Source organism: Lissotriton vulgaris, chromosome 1_1 (genome assembly GCF_964263255.1).
Source record: "Lissotriton vulgaris chromosome 1_1, aLisVul1.2, whole genome shotgun sequence".
Classification (NCBI taxonomy): domain Eukaryota; kingdom Metazoa; phylum Chordata; class Amphibia; order Caudata; family Salamandridae; genus Lissotriton; species Lissotriton vulgaris.
The window spans coordinates 1,115,647,635-1,115,667,338 of record NC_141685.1 but is presented as its reverse complement, the minus strand read 5'-3'; the positions used below and the strand labels follow the sequence as shown (position 1 = coordinate 1,115,667,338).

The 19,704-nt window shown below is 44.1% G+C and overlaps 1 protein-coding gene across 2 annotated transcripts in view; it reads right to left on the bottom strand.

Annotated features, from left to right (window-relative positions):
- Positions 1-2,495: 2,495 nt before the first annotated feature.
- The window catches only part of MISP3 (MISP family member 3), a 44,325-nt gene continuing 27,116 nt past the window's right edge, over positions 2,496-19,704 (bottom strand). Inside the window, exons 3-5 of one of the 2 annotated variants that reach the window (XR_015309589.1) lie at positions 9,083-9,150; positions 3,077-5,147; positions 2,496-3,015 (exon numbers count right to left, since the gene is read on the bottom strand). Coding sequence is in view for 1 of the 2 variants with exons in the window: in XM_086963668.1 (XP_086819794.1) it covers positions 5,046-5,147; positions 9,083-9,150 (170 nt within the window). In the remaining variant the exon portion in view is untranslated. Of the gene's footprint in view, positions 5,148-9,082; positions 9,151-19,704 lie in introns of both variants that reach the window. The other variant, XM_086963668.1, reaches the window with a different exon arrangement.

Here is a 19,704-nt window from a genome sequence, read left to right as displayed (position 1 = left end):
GGTCAAGTCTGCGCTCTATAAAATACAAAATAAAATAAATAATGTCAACTCTCTCATTCTCATGACTGAGGCCACATGTAGAGTTTGGTGAATGGGTTGTTACTGCATCAAACAAATTAAGGACATCTCATTTGCCAAGATGGCCGTCCTTACAATCTATTTAGAGCTGGCAGAACTGCCATTTGTCCTGTGGTGGAGCATATGTTAGGTCCGGTGGGGGAAACCTTTGACTGATGGTCCATTGGATAATGGAGTGTGGGTCAAAGTTCCTCAGACCATGCATGTGCTTTTCTTTTTCCTGTTTCGGGCCACTGGAGAAAGCCTGGCAGTTATGACAGTAGTGCAAGGAAATATACACTGGATATTTATTCTTTTTTAACAACTAACTCCCACTTTGGGAATGATATTGGAGAACAGAAAATTTTGCTGAATGGCCATGTTAATCCACAAAGTAATGTTTCAGTCCCTTCAACAGAGCCACTCTGCCAGTAGTAGCTCTAGTGAAGGCACCAAGAGCTCCACCTTCCTGGCAGTGATCTCTAAATATGGCGAGCTGCACTCCTCCAGGACAGTGGAGTACGTCCGTATTAGGGCCTAGTGAAACATAGTGTAGCCGGCCATACTCTAGATAAGGCCATGGGTGTTATTGGAGCTGGTGCAGATCACATCTGAATATGGCTTTTCTTTTAGAGGACAGAGCAGTGAAAATGTGCAGCTTCATATCGCCTCTTCTGCAACTTTCGCAGATGCAAGCACGAGAATGGTGGGGGATTCAGGGTCACATTGCATCATGTGTTCACAGTGCTATGGGCTCGTCTACATGTTCGTCCACACCTCTTCCACCTTTACGCTCACTGGATTCAGGTCTCTCAGAATTTCACTGCTCTGATTCCAGTGCCCTTCTATATAAAACAGCCTCTTAAGTGGTGGCTAATTCCAGATTACCTTTCCACAAGCCTTCCTCTTCACCCTGAGCAACTAGTAAAAGTAATATAGGATGCAAGTTACCTGATATGAGGAGTGGCACTGTGGCAATGCCAGGACTGTCGACTCAGAGTAGCTAGTTTTTGGGGAGCCAGAGGTCGTTCAAATGGAGAGAACTATCTGGGGTTTTCAGAGAACTGAGACCTTTTCAGGATCAGAGTCTTTACTTCTATGCATTGATCAGGACAACAATATAATGGCAGTAGCATACATCAATAGTAAGGGAGGAACTTGAACATAATCTCTGGGATTGATAACAGTCCAATTGATGTCTTGGACACAATGCCCTCTTTTGTCATTGAGAGTCCTTCATATCAGAGTAGTGGACAATATCATAGTGGACAATTTCAGGAAGTTTCCATCTTCTCAGTCCCTCCCTGTAACCTCTGAATTTCCTGTCCGTTTGCAGGGTTTCGAGACTCTGTTTCTGGATTTTTTGTATCCCATCTCAGCACCCAGCTTCCTCTTGTTGTGCACTGATGAAAGAGCATGTGGGTGGATGCTCTTATGCTCAGGTGGACACAGGGACTCACACATACATTTCCTCAGCTGCCACTAATCCAAAAGGTTCTAACACAAATCACTGCTGAGGAAAGAGAGGTGGTTTTGGCTGCCAATGTCTTGATTTCCACTGCAGAGGTAACTGGCAATTCTCCCTCACTTGCATCTTCCTTTGCAACCATCTCCACTCGACAGTCGGGCCTCTTATAGCAAGGCTGTCACCGTTGGTCTGGAAACTGAGAGGAGGGGGTTGCAAAATAAAGGCCTCTAGCTGATGTGGTTCAGAGGTCTCTAAAACCTTCAAGTTTAAACGTCTATGCTAGACGTTGGGCTAGCAAGAGGGCTTCTGTCTCTAGTCCCTTTGTTCACCTTCCACTTAGGCCTCTTTGAACACATTTAATAAATTGCAGATTTCAAAACATTGAGGCTACTGGAAGAAACGTTGTTATTGAGGTAATACATTTCATTCCATGATAAGTTTCTTCTGTGCTATCCTCTAATTATATTAAATCACATAGTGTTGAATAATGTAATAATTTATGGTCTATTGCTCATTTAATACTCCTTATTTGCCAAAGACCGGTCTTGCTTGGGTATGCCTCAAAAGTAATGACGGAATAAGGACGAAAGGATGTAAAGTCCAAATTACTTACGGGTAAATTCTTCATTGGTATTAGCTCTGATGTCATCCCCCAGTCATTATGCCTCGCTCAGCCAACTCACCGCCCCCTCCAATTATCTGGTGTCTGTCAAAGCTCAGGTATGGCCAGGCAATGCTCGGAACCTCAAGCCTATTATAGCCCCCAGCTGGCATGGATGGGGCTTGAATTTGCAGCATTTCCTGGATTTTCCTTTCTCAAGGTGGTATCCACCACTTCTAAAGTATTAACTGGTACAAAGACACCTGGACTAAGAGTGGTGATTATCAATAAGTAATCAGGGCATTTCCCAGTTTATGGTATGCTGGTCTGGTGATGATCGCGGCAGACAAAATGACAAACGAGGCTGTATTGGCTTTGACAATTTATTTAAAAATCACAGCTACTTCTCCTTCATTTTACTTTGTGCATTTGTTTTTCTCTGGCTAAATTTACTGAAGTAATTTCATTAAACGCTGGCGAAAAATCTGAGAAGTGTGTTGCACTATTTCGGAGGACACAGGGAAACAGGGTACGGAAGTGGAGAATAAGGCACAGACAAGGTGAGCAAAGGAAAGAACTGGGAAGTTACTAAAAAGGGGGTAATGTATATGGCATACGGGAAGAAAGGGAATTAGGGGGGTTCACACATAGAGATGGTACAAGAGGGGGTAAAGGAGAAAACATACGGGGTGTGATGAGGCACATTGGTGGAGAGGACACATAGGCAAAGTGTTAGTTGATCGTCAAAGACAGGCTTGGGGCGGGGAAGGAAGGTTCCCCATCCCTAGTGCATTAATCATGTTTGCAGCATTAAATATGATTAGATAGGAATTGAGGTATATCCCAGACTGCATCACGAGAAGACAAGTAGATATATATTAATGATGCTCTGGCATGAGAAGTTTTTATTTATTTTCTCAAGATGCTTTGCAGTTATAGAACGTGGCAACATGTACAATTGGAAGCACAGCGTAAAGGTAATATTTTGACTGTCCCAGAACGTGCTGGAGAAATTAAAAGCTTTACATGGTGCAAAATGCACTTGGGCTACTGAAGGGCCAGCATGTATTAGAATACCATAGGTTAAGCACAAATCTGAATACATTGAGACAGACTGTGATTAGGTACGTACCCATTTAGCAGGTAGTTAGGGAAATGCATCTTGTATACCAACATTCCATGGGAACAGTGGATAAAGAATGCATCTTCCGGAATGTTAAAAGAGCAAGGAAATTGATTTTGAATGACTATAGGCCAGATGTTCAAAGCTTAGTGTTTGTGATTACAAAATTGCGAAGTTTTGCAATTTGCTATTTGGTTATCGTAAACACAAAAATGTTCTAAAGTGTGTTTTACATTTTCTGTGATTCCCAGAGGGCCGCAAATAGACCTACTTAATGAATATGCACGAGGTAGGGCTCAGAGTGCAGCCCATTGGGAATCGCAAAAATCACAGAGATGGTGGCCTGCTGGGATCAGCAGACAACTATGTCTGTGATTGCTTTCAAATAAAGTAATCCTTTTTTTTTTAAATGCAGTCTGTTTTCCTTAAAGGAAAATGAGATGCATTTTCAAAAAAAATGAAAAGACCCCTTCCTTTTTACAAATGGCTTACCCCTAACTTCGAGTTAGTGGTAAAATACAAATGTTTTGTGACTGTATTTCGGTCGCAAAACATTTGCACATAGCAATACAAATCTGTATCAGGAAGGAATTCGGTAACAGGTTACAGAATCACAATTTGGGTTTTGTAAATTTAAAAATGCCATTTTGCAATTGGGCAGTTTACGAACACAAAAAAGCTTAGCATATCTGGCTGTGAATTCTTTGGGAATAGGGAAAGGGCATGTGCATCCCAAACAGCCGTTAAGTAAGGGAACATGTTTCCACATTCCAGAAGGTCACTGAGCTAGGGACATGTCCTGGTTCATCCCAGAAAGCTCTGTGCTCAGGGACATTGTTCCCCGGAATGCTTAAGGCAATCTAAATGTCCAAGGATATAATTGGTGTATAAAACTTTCCATCATATCACAGCATACCCTAGATAATATGAAGTCATGAAAACACGTTCATTAGGAAAATGTACTCTCTATACCTGAGGTTAGGGAAAAGCCCTGCATAGCCCACAAAGCCACGAGGATAAGGGAAGGAGCTTGAGTATCCCAGAATTCCCAGAATGCATTGCACCTTTGCATAGGAAACAGGCTTTTCATGAAAAAATGCATTGTGAATAGCATTAGCAGATTTAAGAAGGATAGCCTTGACTTTAAAGAAAGGTTATACTGCACAGACTTTAGTTATCTGGTGATGTTGAGGCCAGTCGAGGTGCTTCGTGATTGGGCTGTGGCAGCTGGGTAAAATTAAAAACGGATATCTATTCAATGTTGAGCTCTCTCGAGGAACCCTGCATGCCATGGTAGGAGGGCATGGTTAGCCTCCAGCTCTCTTCTGATGTTTAAGAAAGATGAGGCATCTTGTCTGTGTGCCTTGACGGCATGGCAGCTCTCCACCCTCATACTGAGGTTAGTTGAGGATTCTTGCGAGTAGGCCATACCAGAGGGACAAACCCCAGGCCAGCAGTTCTCATGCGATGTCAATGCACCTCTCAATAAGTCTGTAACAGCAGAGAGCGTTCTCACGTGGGTTGTACAGGTGATGGTATGGTGTTCACTGGGCTCCAGAGAGGCAAAGGCTTTGTAGTCATAGAGCAAATGAACACTGGCTGATCTTCTGTGGTCCTCAACCATCTGGGTCTAACCCAGGGGCAGCAAGCCAAGACTCCAAGGGGCAGGGGTGAAGTGCATCATGCAGCCTGACTAGATCGAGTGGTGGGCTGCTGAAAGGGGTCTCCCTCCTCCTCCTGATTAGAGGTCCCAAGAGAGCAGGGAGTGTTTGTCCTGGGGGAGGGACTGGAACCCCCTACTCCTCTTCATCTTGTGACTGCTGACTGGAAACCATTCCTGCTTCCCAACGCTGCACCAAGGCACTCTTCTGGCGCACCATGCTAGAAGTCCTGCCCTCCTGCAAGAGGGAAGAAGCGACAGTGAGAGGGGGCTAGTGAAATGAACAACAACCCGAACACTGTCAAGAAACCAGATCAACTACCCAAGAACAAGAGAACTGAAATGAGATGAGTCAAGAGACAGAAGCAACAAACAAGCCATTGAGATGAAACTTGACCAAACATCTAAGAACATGAGATGTGATAGTGAGATGGACTCAACGAAAAGCAATAAACAGAACATTGAGAAAACAAACTGATCAAATATCTAAGAACAGGAGTTGTGAAATGAGAGTGACCTTTGGAGAGAAGCAAAAGCAACATACTAACAACCTGAACCACGCATACAAGAACAGAAAATGTGAAATGAAAGTGCCCATGAGTGAAAAGTAACAGACCAAGAAGAAAATACATCAAATATCAAAACCCGGGAGGCATCAAGAAAGCAATGCAACACACATAGAACACCGATCAGAACTATGGCAAATTATCCAGAGCAAGAGCCATGGAAAATGCGCACAAGAGAATATTTTGAATAAGAAAGGTGGCCAATGAACAAACAGCAGGTGATGTGAAACGAGGGGGGCCAGAAGAGAGATGCAATCAACAACAGTGATAATAAACCAGACGGAATATGCAAGAACAGGAGAGAGGTGAAGTGATAGGAGCTTTGACAGAGAAGAGAAATAGAGTACTGATAAGAAACTAAACCAAATACTGAAGAACAGGAGATGTGAAAGAAGGAAGAGATGCATCACAGAAAGAATACTCATAGTAAAAAACTTGACCTAATATCCAAGAACAAGAGATGTCAAAAAAGAGAAGACCCAAGGAAAATATGTATCAGGCAAAAAACAGTCATACAAAAAATCTAGACCTAAGAGCCAAAAACATGACATGTGATACTAGAGGGGTTCATGGAGAGAAACAACAAATAGAACACTTAGAAGAAACCAGCCCAAATATCCAAGAACAGGAAATGTGCAAAATAGAGGGGCAGAGAGAGAGATGCAATAAATATAGAACACTGATAATAAACCAGACCTAACATCCAAGAACGTGAGAGGTGACAGTGAGAGGGTTCATCGAGAAAAGCAAAAACAGAATAGCATGAAGAAAGCAGACAAAAAATCCAAGACCAGGAGAGATGTGCAACAAGAAGAGCAAAGAGAGAGAAGCAACACACATAGAATACTGACAGGAAATCAGATCAAACATCTAAGAAAAGGAGATGTGAAGTGAGAGGGGCTCGGGAGGGGGGCAATAAACAAGGAGGACCTAGAGGAAATTAGATTAAATATCCAAGAATCTAATGTGACAGTTTGACAGGGCCTATGGGGAGAACCAACAAACAGACCATTGAGAAAAAAACTAGATGAATTATCTAAGAGCTGGAGTGTGAAATGATGGGGGTGCAGAAAGAGGTGCAACAAACAGACCAATGAGAAGAAGCCAGACCAAATAGCCAAGAACCGTAGAGATGTGAAAAGTGAGGGGCGAAGAGAGAGACACAACAAATATAGAAGATTGAGAGGAAACTTGACCAAAAACATAAGATAGGATTATGAGAGGGGACCTTGAGAGAAACAGCATATAGAACATCGAGGAGAACCTTGGCCAAATACTCAAGAACAGTAGATTTGAAAGGAGAGGGGCCAAGGAAGATAAGTAACAAACAGAATATTGAGATTAAAGCAGATCAAATATAAAAGAAAGGGAGATGCAACAGTAGGAGAGGCTCACAAAGAGGAACAACACGTAAAAAACATTGAGAAGCAATTAGGCCAAATATCCGATAACAGAAGGTGTGAAGTAAGGAGAGCAAGCAAAAATAGAATACTACAAAAAAACTAGAACACATACCCAAGACCAGGAGCTGCTAAATGTGAAGGGTCAAGGAAGAGATGCAACTAACAGACGACTGCAAGAAAACCATACCAGCTATTCAAGAACCGGAAGTGTGAAAAGAGAGGGGCCCCAGGAGAGTAGCAACAAACAGAATTTTGTAAAATAAGGCCAGATATCACAAAGCAAGAAAAAATGAAATCAGGCAATATTTCAAAAGAGATAAGGCAATGGCGAAATGTGCACACGAGGAGAAGCAGCAAATCTAGAAAATTCAGAAACCCCCCAAACTATGCAAAAACAGAAGATATGAGTAGAGAGAACCCCACAGAGAAAAGCCACATACCGAACATTGAAGATGAATCAGGTAAAATATCCCAAAACAGTAGAGTTCAAGTGAGAGCAGCCCGGAGGAAAAAACAATAGAAATAATTTTCAGAAGTAAGCCCAAATATCATGTAATAGCAGCAGATGGGACATGACGTGACCTGTGGTCCCTAGAACGTGCAGCTGCTGCTACTGTTCATGGCCTGACAGACAGTGCACGCAAGGTCCTGTACATAAGTTAGTAGTTAGTCTTTCTTTACATTTTTATCCATGTCCTGGTACTACGTTCCCAAATTTTGGTCTCCCAACGACCCTGCACTTTTGCCCTCAGTGTGGTCTTAACTTCAAGGTAATGGATTCAAGACAAAGAGAGTTGGGGTCTGTCACCAGGTAACCTTCGTAGAACTGCTATCCATAATCTCTGTTGAATATAACAGCCCTATTAGACAAACACAGGACTCCAGAACACATTTTAAGTGATTGCTCCATGTTTGCTACGGTGACCATCCCTATCAATTTGGAGACTTCGCCTACAGTGGTCAGACAGTGGCATCAGGATATCTCCAAGAGCCGCAGAGAGGGATGTTCTCATGGGCAGTGTGAGAAACATGCGAGGTTCCTACTGGCAAGAGTAAAGCACATGCTTAGATTTCTACAGGCAAAAGTGAGGGGCATCTACAGGGATATTAGTGAGGGAGATCAGTGCTGACACGGGCTTAAAGGGTGATTAACAATGCCAGATACCTATAGAATGACATTTAAACATGACCTGGACTTAAAAAGCAGGAGAGAGGCACAGGACTAGGCAAAGATGGAAGAGCAATATCCCTAGATCCCTGGGGGCAGAATCAAGGGATTTCACCCAGGGCAAATAACAAGGATCTGTGGGGTAAATCTTAAAAACATCTCCAGCCAGAGGGACAGGAGCTAGAGAAATCCTAAAGGTTGAATGATATCTTCAGGTGGCAGGAACTGTTTTTGCCTTCATTATAGATTTCTATATACATGGCAGCCAGCCAAGGAGCAGGAAAGCCGCATTCATTCAAGATCGACACTAACTATTGTATATGAGCTTCATTTGTATCAGTTGTATGCAAATGTAGCCTTTGTGGATTTCTTCTAGGACATCATAAGAATTATGGGGACCCTGGGTCAAACCTATTTTGAGGGCCCCTGTTCCCAACAAATTTGAATTTATGATCCATTTACAGCCAAATCACACCTAATTATCACATCTTAAAATTAGGCAATAGTACAAGAAAGAAAACAAATGAGAGCCAATATCTTATTTAAAATCAGCACCAGTACACTTAAACATCCCTCCTTTTCTCGAGTGGCCCTTGGACTGCCTTGATCCACATGCAGCACACAGATTGGCATGGAAGGGGACTATGGGGCAGCCCTGTACGAGGCTGTGGTATACTTGCCAACATTCTATGACCAAAAGAGGTAGTAGAGGTAATTATTATAGCTCGACTAGTCAGATAAATTAATGGAAGGGTCTGTCCTGACCAAACATCAAGGCCCCCCCTTGAAAGGTGGGACCCTAGGCCAGAGCCTTCTTTGCCCATCCCTTAAAATGTCTCTAGATATCTTCAAAGTTGTCATGGACCTTGCCCTGAACCTACGTTGGAGATCCCTGCCAGAAACGTCTCTTGTCTGATGAGGAGATCAAAGGTCTACAAGAGAAAGAAGAAATGCAGCATGGAAGGGGCCATTGATGGAATGTCCTCCTCTGTCTCTCCACTCAACCATTCCACAGGTGACTTAGCGCCATACATACCTGTTCAATCTCACTTCCAGCGCTTCTTGGTGGCCACATGACTTCCAACTTTCCAGAATATGGCCGTTCTGAAGAAAGAGAAGAGGTGGTCAGTGGTACTTCGTTTTAAGATCACCCTGCCTCGCTCCCCCAACACAGACATACACACCTTGCACCCCTTTTTACTGGCTTTAAAGTGAAAACAAAGAACATGTTTTAAGATTAGCTCACAGATAAAAAATTAGAAATTACAAATCTAGACATCACTTGAGATTTCAAAACCTGGGTAATATGATTTTAGACTTGGGGACCCTTGTGATATCTCAAGATAGGCGACAGAGCATGGCTATGCGATACACCCAAGTTTGAAACATACTTGAAGGCAAGATGTGGCAGTAACACAAAGCGGCCTTAAAGTCGGAAAATTGTTGTTTCAGAAGATGCAGTTCATAGCCAGCAATAAGGCATTTGTTTCTAAGGATATTCTGGCTTAACCACTAGATATCAATTAAGCCACATTATTCGCTGTTGCTTTTAGCTCTAAGAAATGTTGGCCATTCCAGTCCTTAACTTGAGCTGGGGGTTACAGGTGGGGTCCACCAGCACTTATCATTGGGGGCCAGCACTTATTTTTGCTCAAAAGACTTTGATCCAGAGTAAGAGAGGAAAACATAAAAAGGGGAAACAAGTGAGATAAGTGTGCACGCAGTGTCTAGTGGTGGATTACAGAAGCATGAGATAAAATCAAAAGTATGTAGCCTTGGTATTTGGCACCTCAATCCTCAATAGTGCAAGGCCCTGCTTTTGAGCAAAACTTTTGGCCCCAACACTTATTACTTTACAAATTAAGCACTGTCATTGTCAACTTAAACACGTCACCCAACCCTCAGGCCCTGTATGCCCTCAAGCTTATGGACAGAGAAGACTAATCAGGGATTCCTCATCAAAGGACTTCTTTGACTGGTTTAAAATCTATATACAAACCTCACAAAGTATCTATCATGGATGAATGCAGAAGGAATGTACATCGGAATACTTCCCTGCCTGCCTCCATAACCCTCAAACGTAACCTGGCTAAATCAGCTCAAAGAAAAAAACAACAGAATCAGTCTGAATGGCAAGTTAGGACACACCTAGTCATATATCTTCTCCAGAAACAGGAAGTTGCCCAGGCATCGCAGCATAGCCTGGGAGTTTTCAGATCTATCTTTTAGTAAAATGGGAAGCTGTGGCTCGATAACACTTTGCATGTCAATAATTCTACTGCTCTGATAGATGAAGCTAAAGTTTGAAATGACCCATTGACATTGATTTGTTAGATGCAGAAAAACCCTTTGATTGTGTTTTGCAATAGGTTCTGTGTTTTTTCATTCGTTGGTAAGCAATTTGGTAAAATACCTTGATTTGGATTAGCCCTTTTATACGACTTTACAGGTGGCGATAATGTGATGGTCTGTGTGACCGACCAGCAGTGCATGCTATTCTTTATTGGAGCATTTAGAATGTTGAGAGCTCCATTGAAAACAATGGAGTGATCCGGGCTTCTAATGACCAGTAAAAGCCCGGAGCACCAAAATTCCAATGTTGTCCTGCACAGCTGTTTCTGTGAACAAAGGCCTCATGGAGCCCGAGGGGATTTCAATCCCCTTGGGCAATGTGTGGTATTTGTTTTACTTGTTAGAACATTCTGTCCTCTAGTGGTGGAATGTTCTAATAGCTTTATAGTCCTCCGTAGGTGGACTATACTGGCATTAAAGTCCCGCTCCCTTGTTAAAGGCCCAAGCCGAATTAATGCTGGAGGCGGCCTTTAATTGCTGGTATAGCCCGCTACGTTGGGCTAGAAGGCTATATTAAATGTGGTATTTGTGACAGTCTCCCTTTTACATCTCCTATAATTGTGCACCGTAGGCTGGTGTCCTAACGATATTACAGATATTGTTTTTAATCATAGCATTCAAATCACTATGTTTTCTAAGAATATTGTAATTTATAAACTAACTTGGAGGTGGCTATGATTTCAATATTTTTTTTAAAAAGGAGATATTCTGTGAGGGGGTTTCAGAGGTTCTACCAAACAAGTTTAAATCACTAGTGATTCTGTCAGGCAGTGTATAATGGGTCTCGGCCTTTGTTGCTCAGCAGGGTGAATGTCTTGGGGTTTAGATGGAACGGTACGTTAATCAAATAGCTATACGTAATTATAAACCACTGTCGTATAATGTGGGGGCTGTTGACAAACATTGTGCAACATTCTTTCCAAATGGGAGAAGCATTATTCTAAAAATAACTGTTCTTTTCAAGTTATTGGTCTTTTTTAAGGCTATTGCCTCGTATACACCAACTAGGTTTTTGTAGTGCTTGGTGGCAGCTTTTTATAACTTTATATAGTATGAAAACTCCAGGCAGGCACTACTCTGTTTGATACACCTAGTAGTACTGGGAGATGGGCACCAGCTGGGTTAAATTTGCTTTATTAGAACCGAAGAAAGTTGTGAGCTCCATTGAAGACAATGGAGCAGCTCCAGGCTTATAATGGCTGGTATAAACCGGGAGCTTATAGCCCTTTTGTCTCGGGCTATACAGGATGTTAAACGCCCTTGCCATTGTTATAGGTCCGAGCGGCTCCGGTATAGCCCTTGGCAGCGTGCTATAAGGCTATATTATGCAGCCATGGGTTTCAATTTTAAAGGATTGGTGTAGTCCAATGTTCTGGGCTCCTCTTTCTTTGCCTTGTACAAGGGACTGCACAATCCAGTGTTCTGCGTATACACTGGCTTAAGGAATTTATTAAGGTAGATAAGTTAAAAACATAATGGAAAATATATAGAATTTGGAATGCTTGTAGCAGCTGTGTGCAAACCCAACTACCGCTGTGCGAGCTTCTCTTTGGGAGAATTTGGTTCCTATCTGAAATCCTCAGAGGTACAGGGTTCAGGTACTGGAAGTTGCTGTCTAATCAAAACTTTAGATAACTGGTTCCACACCGCCCTCCATACTTTTGGGTAATTATGCAGCTTTTTCTTGGGTTACCAAGGCAGTGAGTGGTTATTGGACAGACATTTTTTTACTGATGTCCCATTGCCTTGGATACTAATGCATCCCTGTTAGCCACTATACTGGGATAACACTGGCAAATGAGAGTACACACACCGAATACTACCCTGTAATGTCTGACTGCTGCAGGACCTGGCGAAGAGGCCTTGCATTTGTGGCAGTGATGGGATTCTAATCCATGCCTTTGAAGAGACTGAAGTAAGCCGTGACTGCTCACCATGACTACCCTTGGAAAGCCAATTGTAAAAAAGGGAGACACTAGAATATGCAGTTAGGGTACAATATTACGACATGAACTTGGACATCAGTGGAAGATGGCAGTAGCCAGTCCGCCAAAGGTAGTCCCCCGTAACAACAGACTTCACCAGAATCTTGACAAAAAGCCTCAACTAGTAAGGTGAATTTCCCTTTTGACTTTTGAAGGTACATATTGACACCCAATAAAGCCTAGTCTTTGTACTGTGGGAGACCCTTTAAGTGATGCCTGACACCAGGCACGCTGGGGGTCAGTATCAGTAATAGTGGGACCTTCATCAGTAATTGACCTTAAGATGCTATGTGAAGCCAAGAAAAGTCCTTAGGCACATTTGTTAAAGAAAGATAGGGCAGTGAATGAAGCTGGAACTAGTAACAGGACCAACAAGTAAAGAACTGTTTAACTGGACTTTCCCCCACTCCCCTTCCGATACAGTCATCCTTGCACATTCCCAGCTTTCTCCATTTTTTCCACCATTCACCCAAACCATACCACGTCCGAGTGCTTGGGGTTTGAGACACAGATAGTTCAGAGACACTCTGAGGTGCAGCATAAGCAGAGGGAGAGGAAAACAACTTTTAAGAAGGAGATACAGTATGTAAAGGTACCCAAAAGGCTGTTGGAGTAAGAGAAGCTAGTTACTGCCCAGAAACTACAGGAGACATAGCTAGGTAAGGCTCACAGTGCAAGTCCTGCATCAGGGAATGGCAGCCCCTTCACCACAGTGTCACAAAGGACCTGGAGGAGAACAACTCTGCTAGAGAAGCAAACGGCGTTACAATAGCCCCTGCAGCCTCCGTGGTGCAGGGGCGGCCCGAGCTCCAGGAGGCCCCCTTTGGCAGTGTGTACGGGCGGGCCCGAGAGCTCGTGAATGGGTCTGGAGCGTGGGGGCCCCCTCCATGTTCTTTTTGGAGGGGGGGCTCAAGTTTTGTAACGCCCTAGGAGCAGGTATGGTGTTTGGTGAACAAAAGGCAGTGACTTTACTGAGTCAACTTTTTCTCATGTGGACCTAGGCCGATCTACAGTTAAAAAGGGTGACCAAGTGAAATTGAACTTCATGGTGGATAAGTTTATCAGTGGGTTTGGGATTACCCAAACCCTATAGAGTAGGAACTTTTTTAATGCGAGCAAAAGAGAAGGAGTCCCTATGGAGATTTTCAGTCATTGGGTTTGACAGGACTTTGATGCATAGGTGTCTGGGAGAAAGGAAATCACCTGTGATTCGCTGTACAACCTTTTGTAGAAGGGACACGACTTGGATGATTGCTCTGTGAAACAGAGAACATTCTTCTAGTCTAGATTGGATTCAGCAGATTCCATGCCATGGTTACGGTGTGGATAATTCGGGAGCAAACTGGCTACGAAACAGTCAGAAGCAGACTATGCCAGGTGGTGAGAAAATTGCCTGCAACATGATCAGAAGCCTTTGCACTATGGCCTTGTTAATTCTCAGGGCTCCCAGCAGGGACATATATCCAAAGACAATGTTTTTTTTTATCAGGACCAGAAAAGCACAGTCAAGCAAAAATGTCCATCCAAACTCTTAGCTCGTTGCTGTGCCTGGTGTAAAAAAAAGACACATTAAGCGAGGCTTGCATGGTGGGATTCACTAACGTCTCTGTGGAGGCGGTCACGGTATCCCAGTTACATGCCTGGGAGACAATGTGTGCAATTCTGCTGCATGTGTCATCAAACGCGCTTCAGTACCTCCACTTGGTCTTTCTGGAAATAAAGGCAGGCCTCAACCCGAAAGCAACAGATTTGAAACCTGCTTCTTCCCACAGAAGAGGGGCTCACCAGTGTCCTAATGGAGGCAGTTTTGGTGCTTCTTGTTGCCTGGGAGAAAGAGCACCTGTTTTTTTTGTGTTTGCGCCTGTCAGTACTTCCACACTATTTGTTTGGATGGTAAAATCTCATCTCATTGAGATAATAGAGCCAACAAGGTACCAGAGGCATCCTTCCAATGGATCCTTAGGTCATAGATCTGATTGAGAAGGTCATGATGGGAGGGTGTGGTTGGACCTCAGTGGGATATTCCCCTGCTGTGGGATATTCTTGAGTTGGAGGTTGTGGATATGATTCTGCTCGTTCCTAGAAAGCCGACTTGGAGTATCTCAGGTGGAACTCCCACAAAGAGCAGTGACTCAAACATGGTCCAGGTGGGCTCAGTATCTGCACTGGGGCAGACCCCAGAGCTAACTGCACCTACCAGAGAGGAGTGTGATCACCCTGCAGGAGACCAGATGATGTCAGTGAGACTGAGAGAACTACAGTTGCTGACTGTGGAGTTTTGTTGTGCTCAGGCAGGGTATGATATTCTAAGTCTACAGTGAAGAATGGCGGAAGGGATGTGCAAAAGAGTTACTCTTCAAGGTGGCTTGGGAAGAGGGACTGCTTTACAGTGAGTCATTTTATTCTAAACCTGGTCCACTGGGCTGAACTGGCCGAACCAGGCATCAGGCATTTCCCCGGCGGCCTGGAGATCAGGGGACTGATTTTCACCTACTGGGCCTCTCTTATTAAGGCTTGGACTGGACCCAGTAATTCCAAGAACCAGTGCAAATAAAATATAAGCCTCAGAGAAGCCGAACAGCGCTGACTGAGACTGACTGCACTGGGTATCTCGTGCAGACAGTCAGTGCAGTGCCCAGTGATTGAGAAGCACTGAGGGCGAGGCTTGGTGTCTGGCATTGCCACCTAGCTTTAGTCTGATGTCAGTCCTCATGCCTTCGCAGAGGAAAATATTGTTTTTGTAACGTGTAGGTAAGAGGACTGTCCTGCATCATTTTTTATTTCAATAAAATATCCATTTTAAATGTGAAACCTTGCGTTCACTCCATTGTTTGTGAAAACTGCTCTCTAAATGAGCCAAGTGCACATTTAAGTAAACTTAGCACCAGTGTGTGTTTGTTAGTCCCTAAGTTCTGTATTCAAAGGCAAGAGAAGACGCCATTCCTCTCACACACGCAAATCATCCCCAGTCACTTGTGCGACGATTGAGGGAGATGAAAACAGAGGAGAGAACATAAACGGGTAGAAGAAAACCAGAGAGGAGGTAGGGTGAGAAAGGGGTACTAAGGAAGAGCGGAAGGGTGAAGTTAGAGAGGGAAGGTAGGTAGAAAAAAGGTGATAAAGAAGGAACAGAGATAAAAAAAAAGCAAAGGCGAAGAGAGGATTACTCAGGAGAGGAAAATAGGAAAGACAGTGAGGGAAGTTAGGAAAAGAAGATGGGTAGAGAAAAGGGGGAGATGGAAGATTGAAGAAATAACAAGGGAGATAGACGAACAGTTTAAGTAAGATGGGGGAGCATAATTAATGAGGGGCCAGGGGGTAATCATGTAGACGTTATAGCTAGAGATTAGAATTTGCGGGACCGAGAGAAAGAATAGCAGGCAGAAGAAAGGAGTAGTGAGGGGGAAAGGATGCGAAAAATGGTTGTATATAAGGAATAATGTGTTGAAAAACGCACTTTTCTCCCAATTTAAAAAAAAAAGAGTGACAAACCCCTCAAACCTCCATGCAGTGGCCGTGGTCTCACACTTTCCTTCGCTCTATGTCTATGGAATGAAGGGCTTGACTGACAATTTTTTCCAGGGCTGCTTTTGGCTCTCAGTCCGGCCCTGCTGGTACCAGACAAGTTATGCTGGTCCCCCCACCCATGGGAACCTTCTTTTGCAGTTGGCACATGAGGTCATTTTGTAAGAGCACCATGGTGTAAAATAAAACAGAGGGAATGCCTGTATGACCCCTTTTAATGTCCTGCCATGGGAGCAGAGAGAGATTTCCACTCCTCCCCAACTTGCCATCTAAGAGGTAAGTCAGGGGTTAGACAGGGGCTCCCCTTTTACCCTTTCATCAAATTTATTCTGTTGGGCCATCCTGCTACTTCAAGGCAGAAAGTCCATTCTTGGCATGGATTGCACAGTGAGGCAGTGTGAGGCTATGTAATTTGCTGTTTTTGCAGTGGCACTCATTATTTTCTCTCGCATCTCTCACGCTTCATGATGGGGATCTTTGAGGGACATTGACCTACATGAACGCTATGTAGGCTGAATGTGTGGTAAATTATCATTACTCTACTTCATACCACTTCCAAACCAGTTGGCAGGCAGAACGTTTCAACAAAATGCCGAAAAGCCTGATGGGTGCCTTGGATAAACCATTGAGGTGAAGGTGGGGCATCATCCTGTCATGTATGTTGTTAGTCTACCAAGAGAAAGCAGTGGGGTGCAACTCATTTGAATGTCGGTTTGGTCACCCTGTTTTGGCACTATAGTAAAAGAGGATTGAGAATAGAACCGAAGGCCCCACACTTGTAAAATGGTCGAACATGTACTGATTCTCAGGAGGAGGGTGGCCCAAATTAGGAATCAGGAAGTGAAAGATGCATTTCATCACATTCAAGAACTACTGAAGGACTGTTATTACTACAAGTCAAGCCTTACTATTTACCTAGAGGGTCAGGAAGTTCTGATCCTCGCTCTGATAAGTCCTGGGGCCCTGAAAGCAAATGAAACTGGTCATACCTGTCAACAAAAAGCAGAAGCCACATAAACAATTTGGTTGTTGTTGCCACTAGGGAACACACCAGGGTGTTAAATGGTAGGGAAATCAAGGTATATATCTATAAGGAGTACACAGCAGCAGTATTTGTGTGCACTGATCAGTATGAGAAACTGAGTGAGCCTCTCCATAACAGCATACTACATGGAGCCGAAAAGATATAGAGATGTGTAAAATTCTGGGGGTTTTCGGGACATTTCACACAATTTCATGAAAATGCCTCCACTTACAAAAAAACGCGCTGTTTTTTTAATGTGGCTTGCTGGTATTATACTTTTTCAGATGAGGACATAACAAGACTAAAAAAAGTCATGAGATACCGGCAGGAGACTGGTTTAAGAAGAAAATGTTATTCACCGAGGCTTTTTCAGCATGACCCACTCACCCACTACCCACCTTTAGCCTCATTGCTGCAGGTGAAACCTGCTTCCTAGTCCTTACTTTTCCTAGGGTTGCAACCCTCAGAGATCACCTGAGAGAGGATCTGGGCCACAGCCCACAAGCCAACCACAGACAACGCAGTACCTAAGTTGGACTCTCGCCTACCCTTCTCTGTTCCTCGGGGTCCATGCCAACCGCTATTGCTTCTTGCCCTCCCCCAGCTTTCATCTGCCCCATCAATAAAAACTGCGACGAAAACCCCTGCCTGTTACTCCTCATGGTCAACGTCCATACTACCAGGGGGAGCTATGGAGCAGATCACTCGCCCACTTCCTGCCTCTTCAGAGTCACACTTTACCTTCTCTGGAGAACCACACCGCATCACTCTTTCCTAAGAGGCCAGTCTCTGAAGCCAGCTTTAGAGCGCCTTAACCCCTTCACTTCTGCGGCAATTCCGCCGCAGCGCTAGGGGGGGGGGGGCGAGCGGCGCTCGCATGCTCGTGACGGAGCAGCTCCGTCATGGCCCCACCCGCTCAATAGAACGCGCCGCGCAGGCGCGGCGGCAGGGCCATGACGGAACTGCTCCGTCATGAGCACAGCGCAACCGCAGCTCATGACGGAGCGGAGCGGCTCCGTCATGAGCATGCATGGGGTTAAAGAACCCTCATTTGCACAGGGACGCTAAATTATACTATGCTACCATATCACTATGGATCCAGATCTCGGCATGGAGGCCAAACACCATGGCATTTATTTACTACAGTATGCAGTGGTGGGTGCATAACACAACACAATAAATCACGTAGGCCTTTAAAAGATAAGTAGATTGACACTAACTTACCTGCTGCCTTTTGGCGTGCGAGCGCCCTCGCAAAACATTAGTAAAAGAGGGTCCATGTATCCACTCTCGGGCTTTCATTTTTACAAATTATTGTTATCAGGCGTCTGTGAACTACAATTCACAGAAAGTAATACTTTGAAATGTTCCTCTCTACAGAGAGGCCATGTTCTATAGGAGGTTTGAGGCAAATTAAAAAATTGTTCAATCCACCGGTTCCCCAGAAAACCGATAATGTCAAAACATAGTGTTCCCTGGTTAATATTGCGGATAATAATGGTTAAAATATTTTGTATAACTTGTGCAATTAACGTTTGTTATTAACGTTTATTTGAATAGCATGTAAAGATTGAGAGAGGAAACGAGAAGACGGCATGTCCTTTCTGTCCATGGAAGCTTTGCACCTGCCAGTCCAGGCTGTTTTACCCAATAGCTCATTGCACTCTGGGGCTTGTAGTTTTATAATTAACATAAAACCTGGCCCCAGTTTTCTAAACATTCGGTTGACTGAAATGTCAGGTCAAGCTGAAGGTGTCAAACATGAAATGGAGCTGTGTGACAGAAATGCTTTCAGATTTCAGCAGGGCTGGTGAGCAAGTGAACCATCTCACCGCAGCTGCCAGTGACACAGGTCAATGGTTTCACCTTCAGTCAGTTCTTGCTTTTGGTGGCGGCATTTTGCTGCCAGGACTTGTAGTCTTGCATTTCAAAATAGGCTGTACGGCTCCCCCTTGGACCCACACAGATCCAGACAATGCATCTCAGTAGCCACTGAATACTCCATGGGGCAGATTTACAAGCCCATTGCGCCACTTTTGCGTCACTTTTAACATGGGGAAAGTGGCGCAAAAGTGGCGCAAGAGGCTTGTATATCTGCCCCCATATATCAAAATGACACACCCAGGGGTGAGCAACACGTACATCCTCTGGGAGGGCTGCATGGTTGGCTACTAGCCCCAAGTGATATGTTGCACATTTAGCCAGTCCTATTTGTTGTCAATAGGTCTTTCCATGCTGGGGTATTAAACCTATACAGGCAACAGTGAGACAACATGTCCCATAATGCAACGAGCTGTTGGCTGAAAGCCGGGACTAGATGAGAGTGTCACATATAACATGGAGCCGCTTGCTAGAACAGCAGATGGGATATTTACGAGCAATAAAAAGGAGATAAAATCAAAATGCAGACGCTAGGAAGCAGAGGCCGATCTGAAAAACAGGAAGGATAGCCGGAGCTTGGAGCGGCTGTTAAGAGGGAAGGAGAGGGGAAATGTCAGCGTGTAAACCTCCCGACATATTATCCGCACGTTGCATCATTCCCTCACCTGGCACCTTACTCCAGGACCAAACCCGCACCTTACAGTATTGCACTCGCTTAGTCCTCGATTGATGTAGCTACTCGTTCACAGAATCACTAATTAAGGTGCTCATAAGTGCACTTATCCACCCATTCAGTTAAGCTAAAACTCATACATACTCTCACTCATTCAGTCGCTCTCTTGTTCACTTAGGCATTCATTCACTCAGGCACTCATGCCTACCTTCATACAC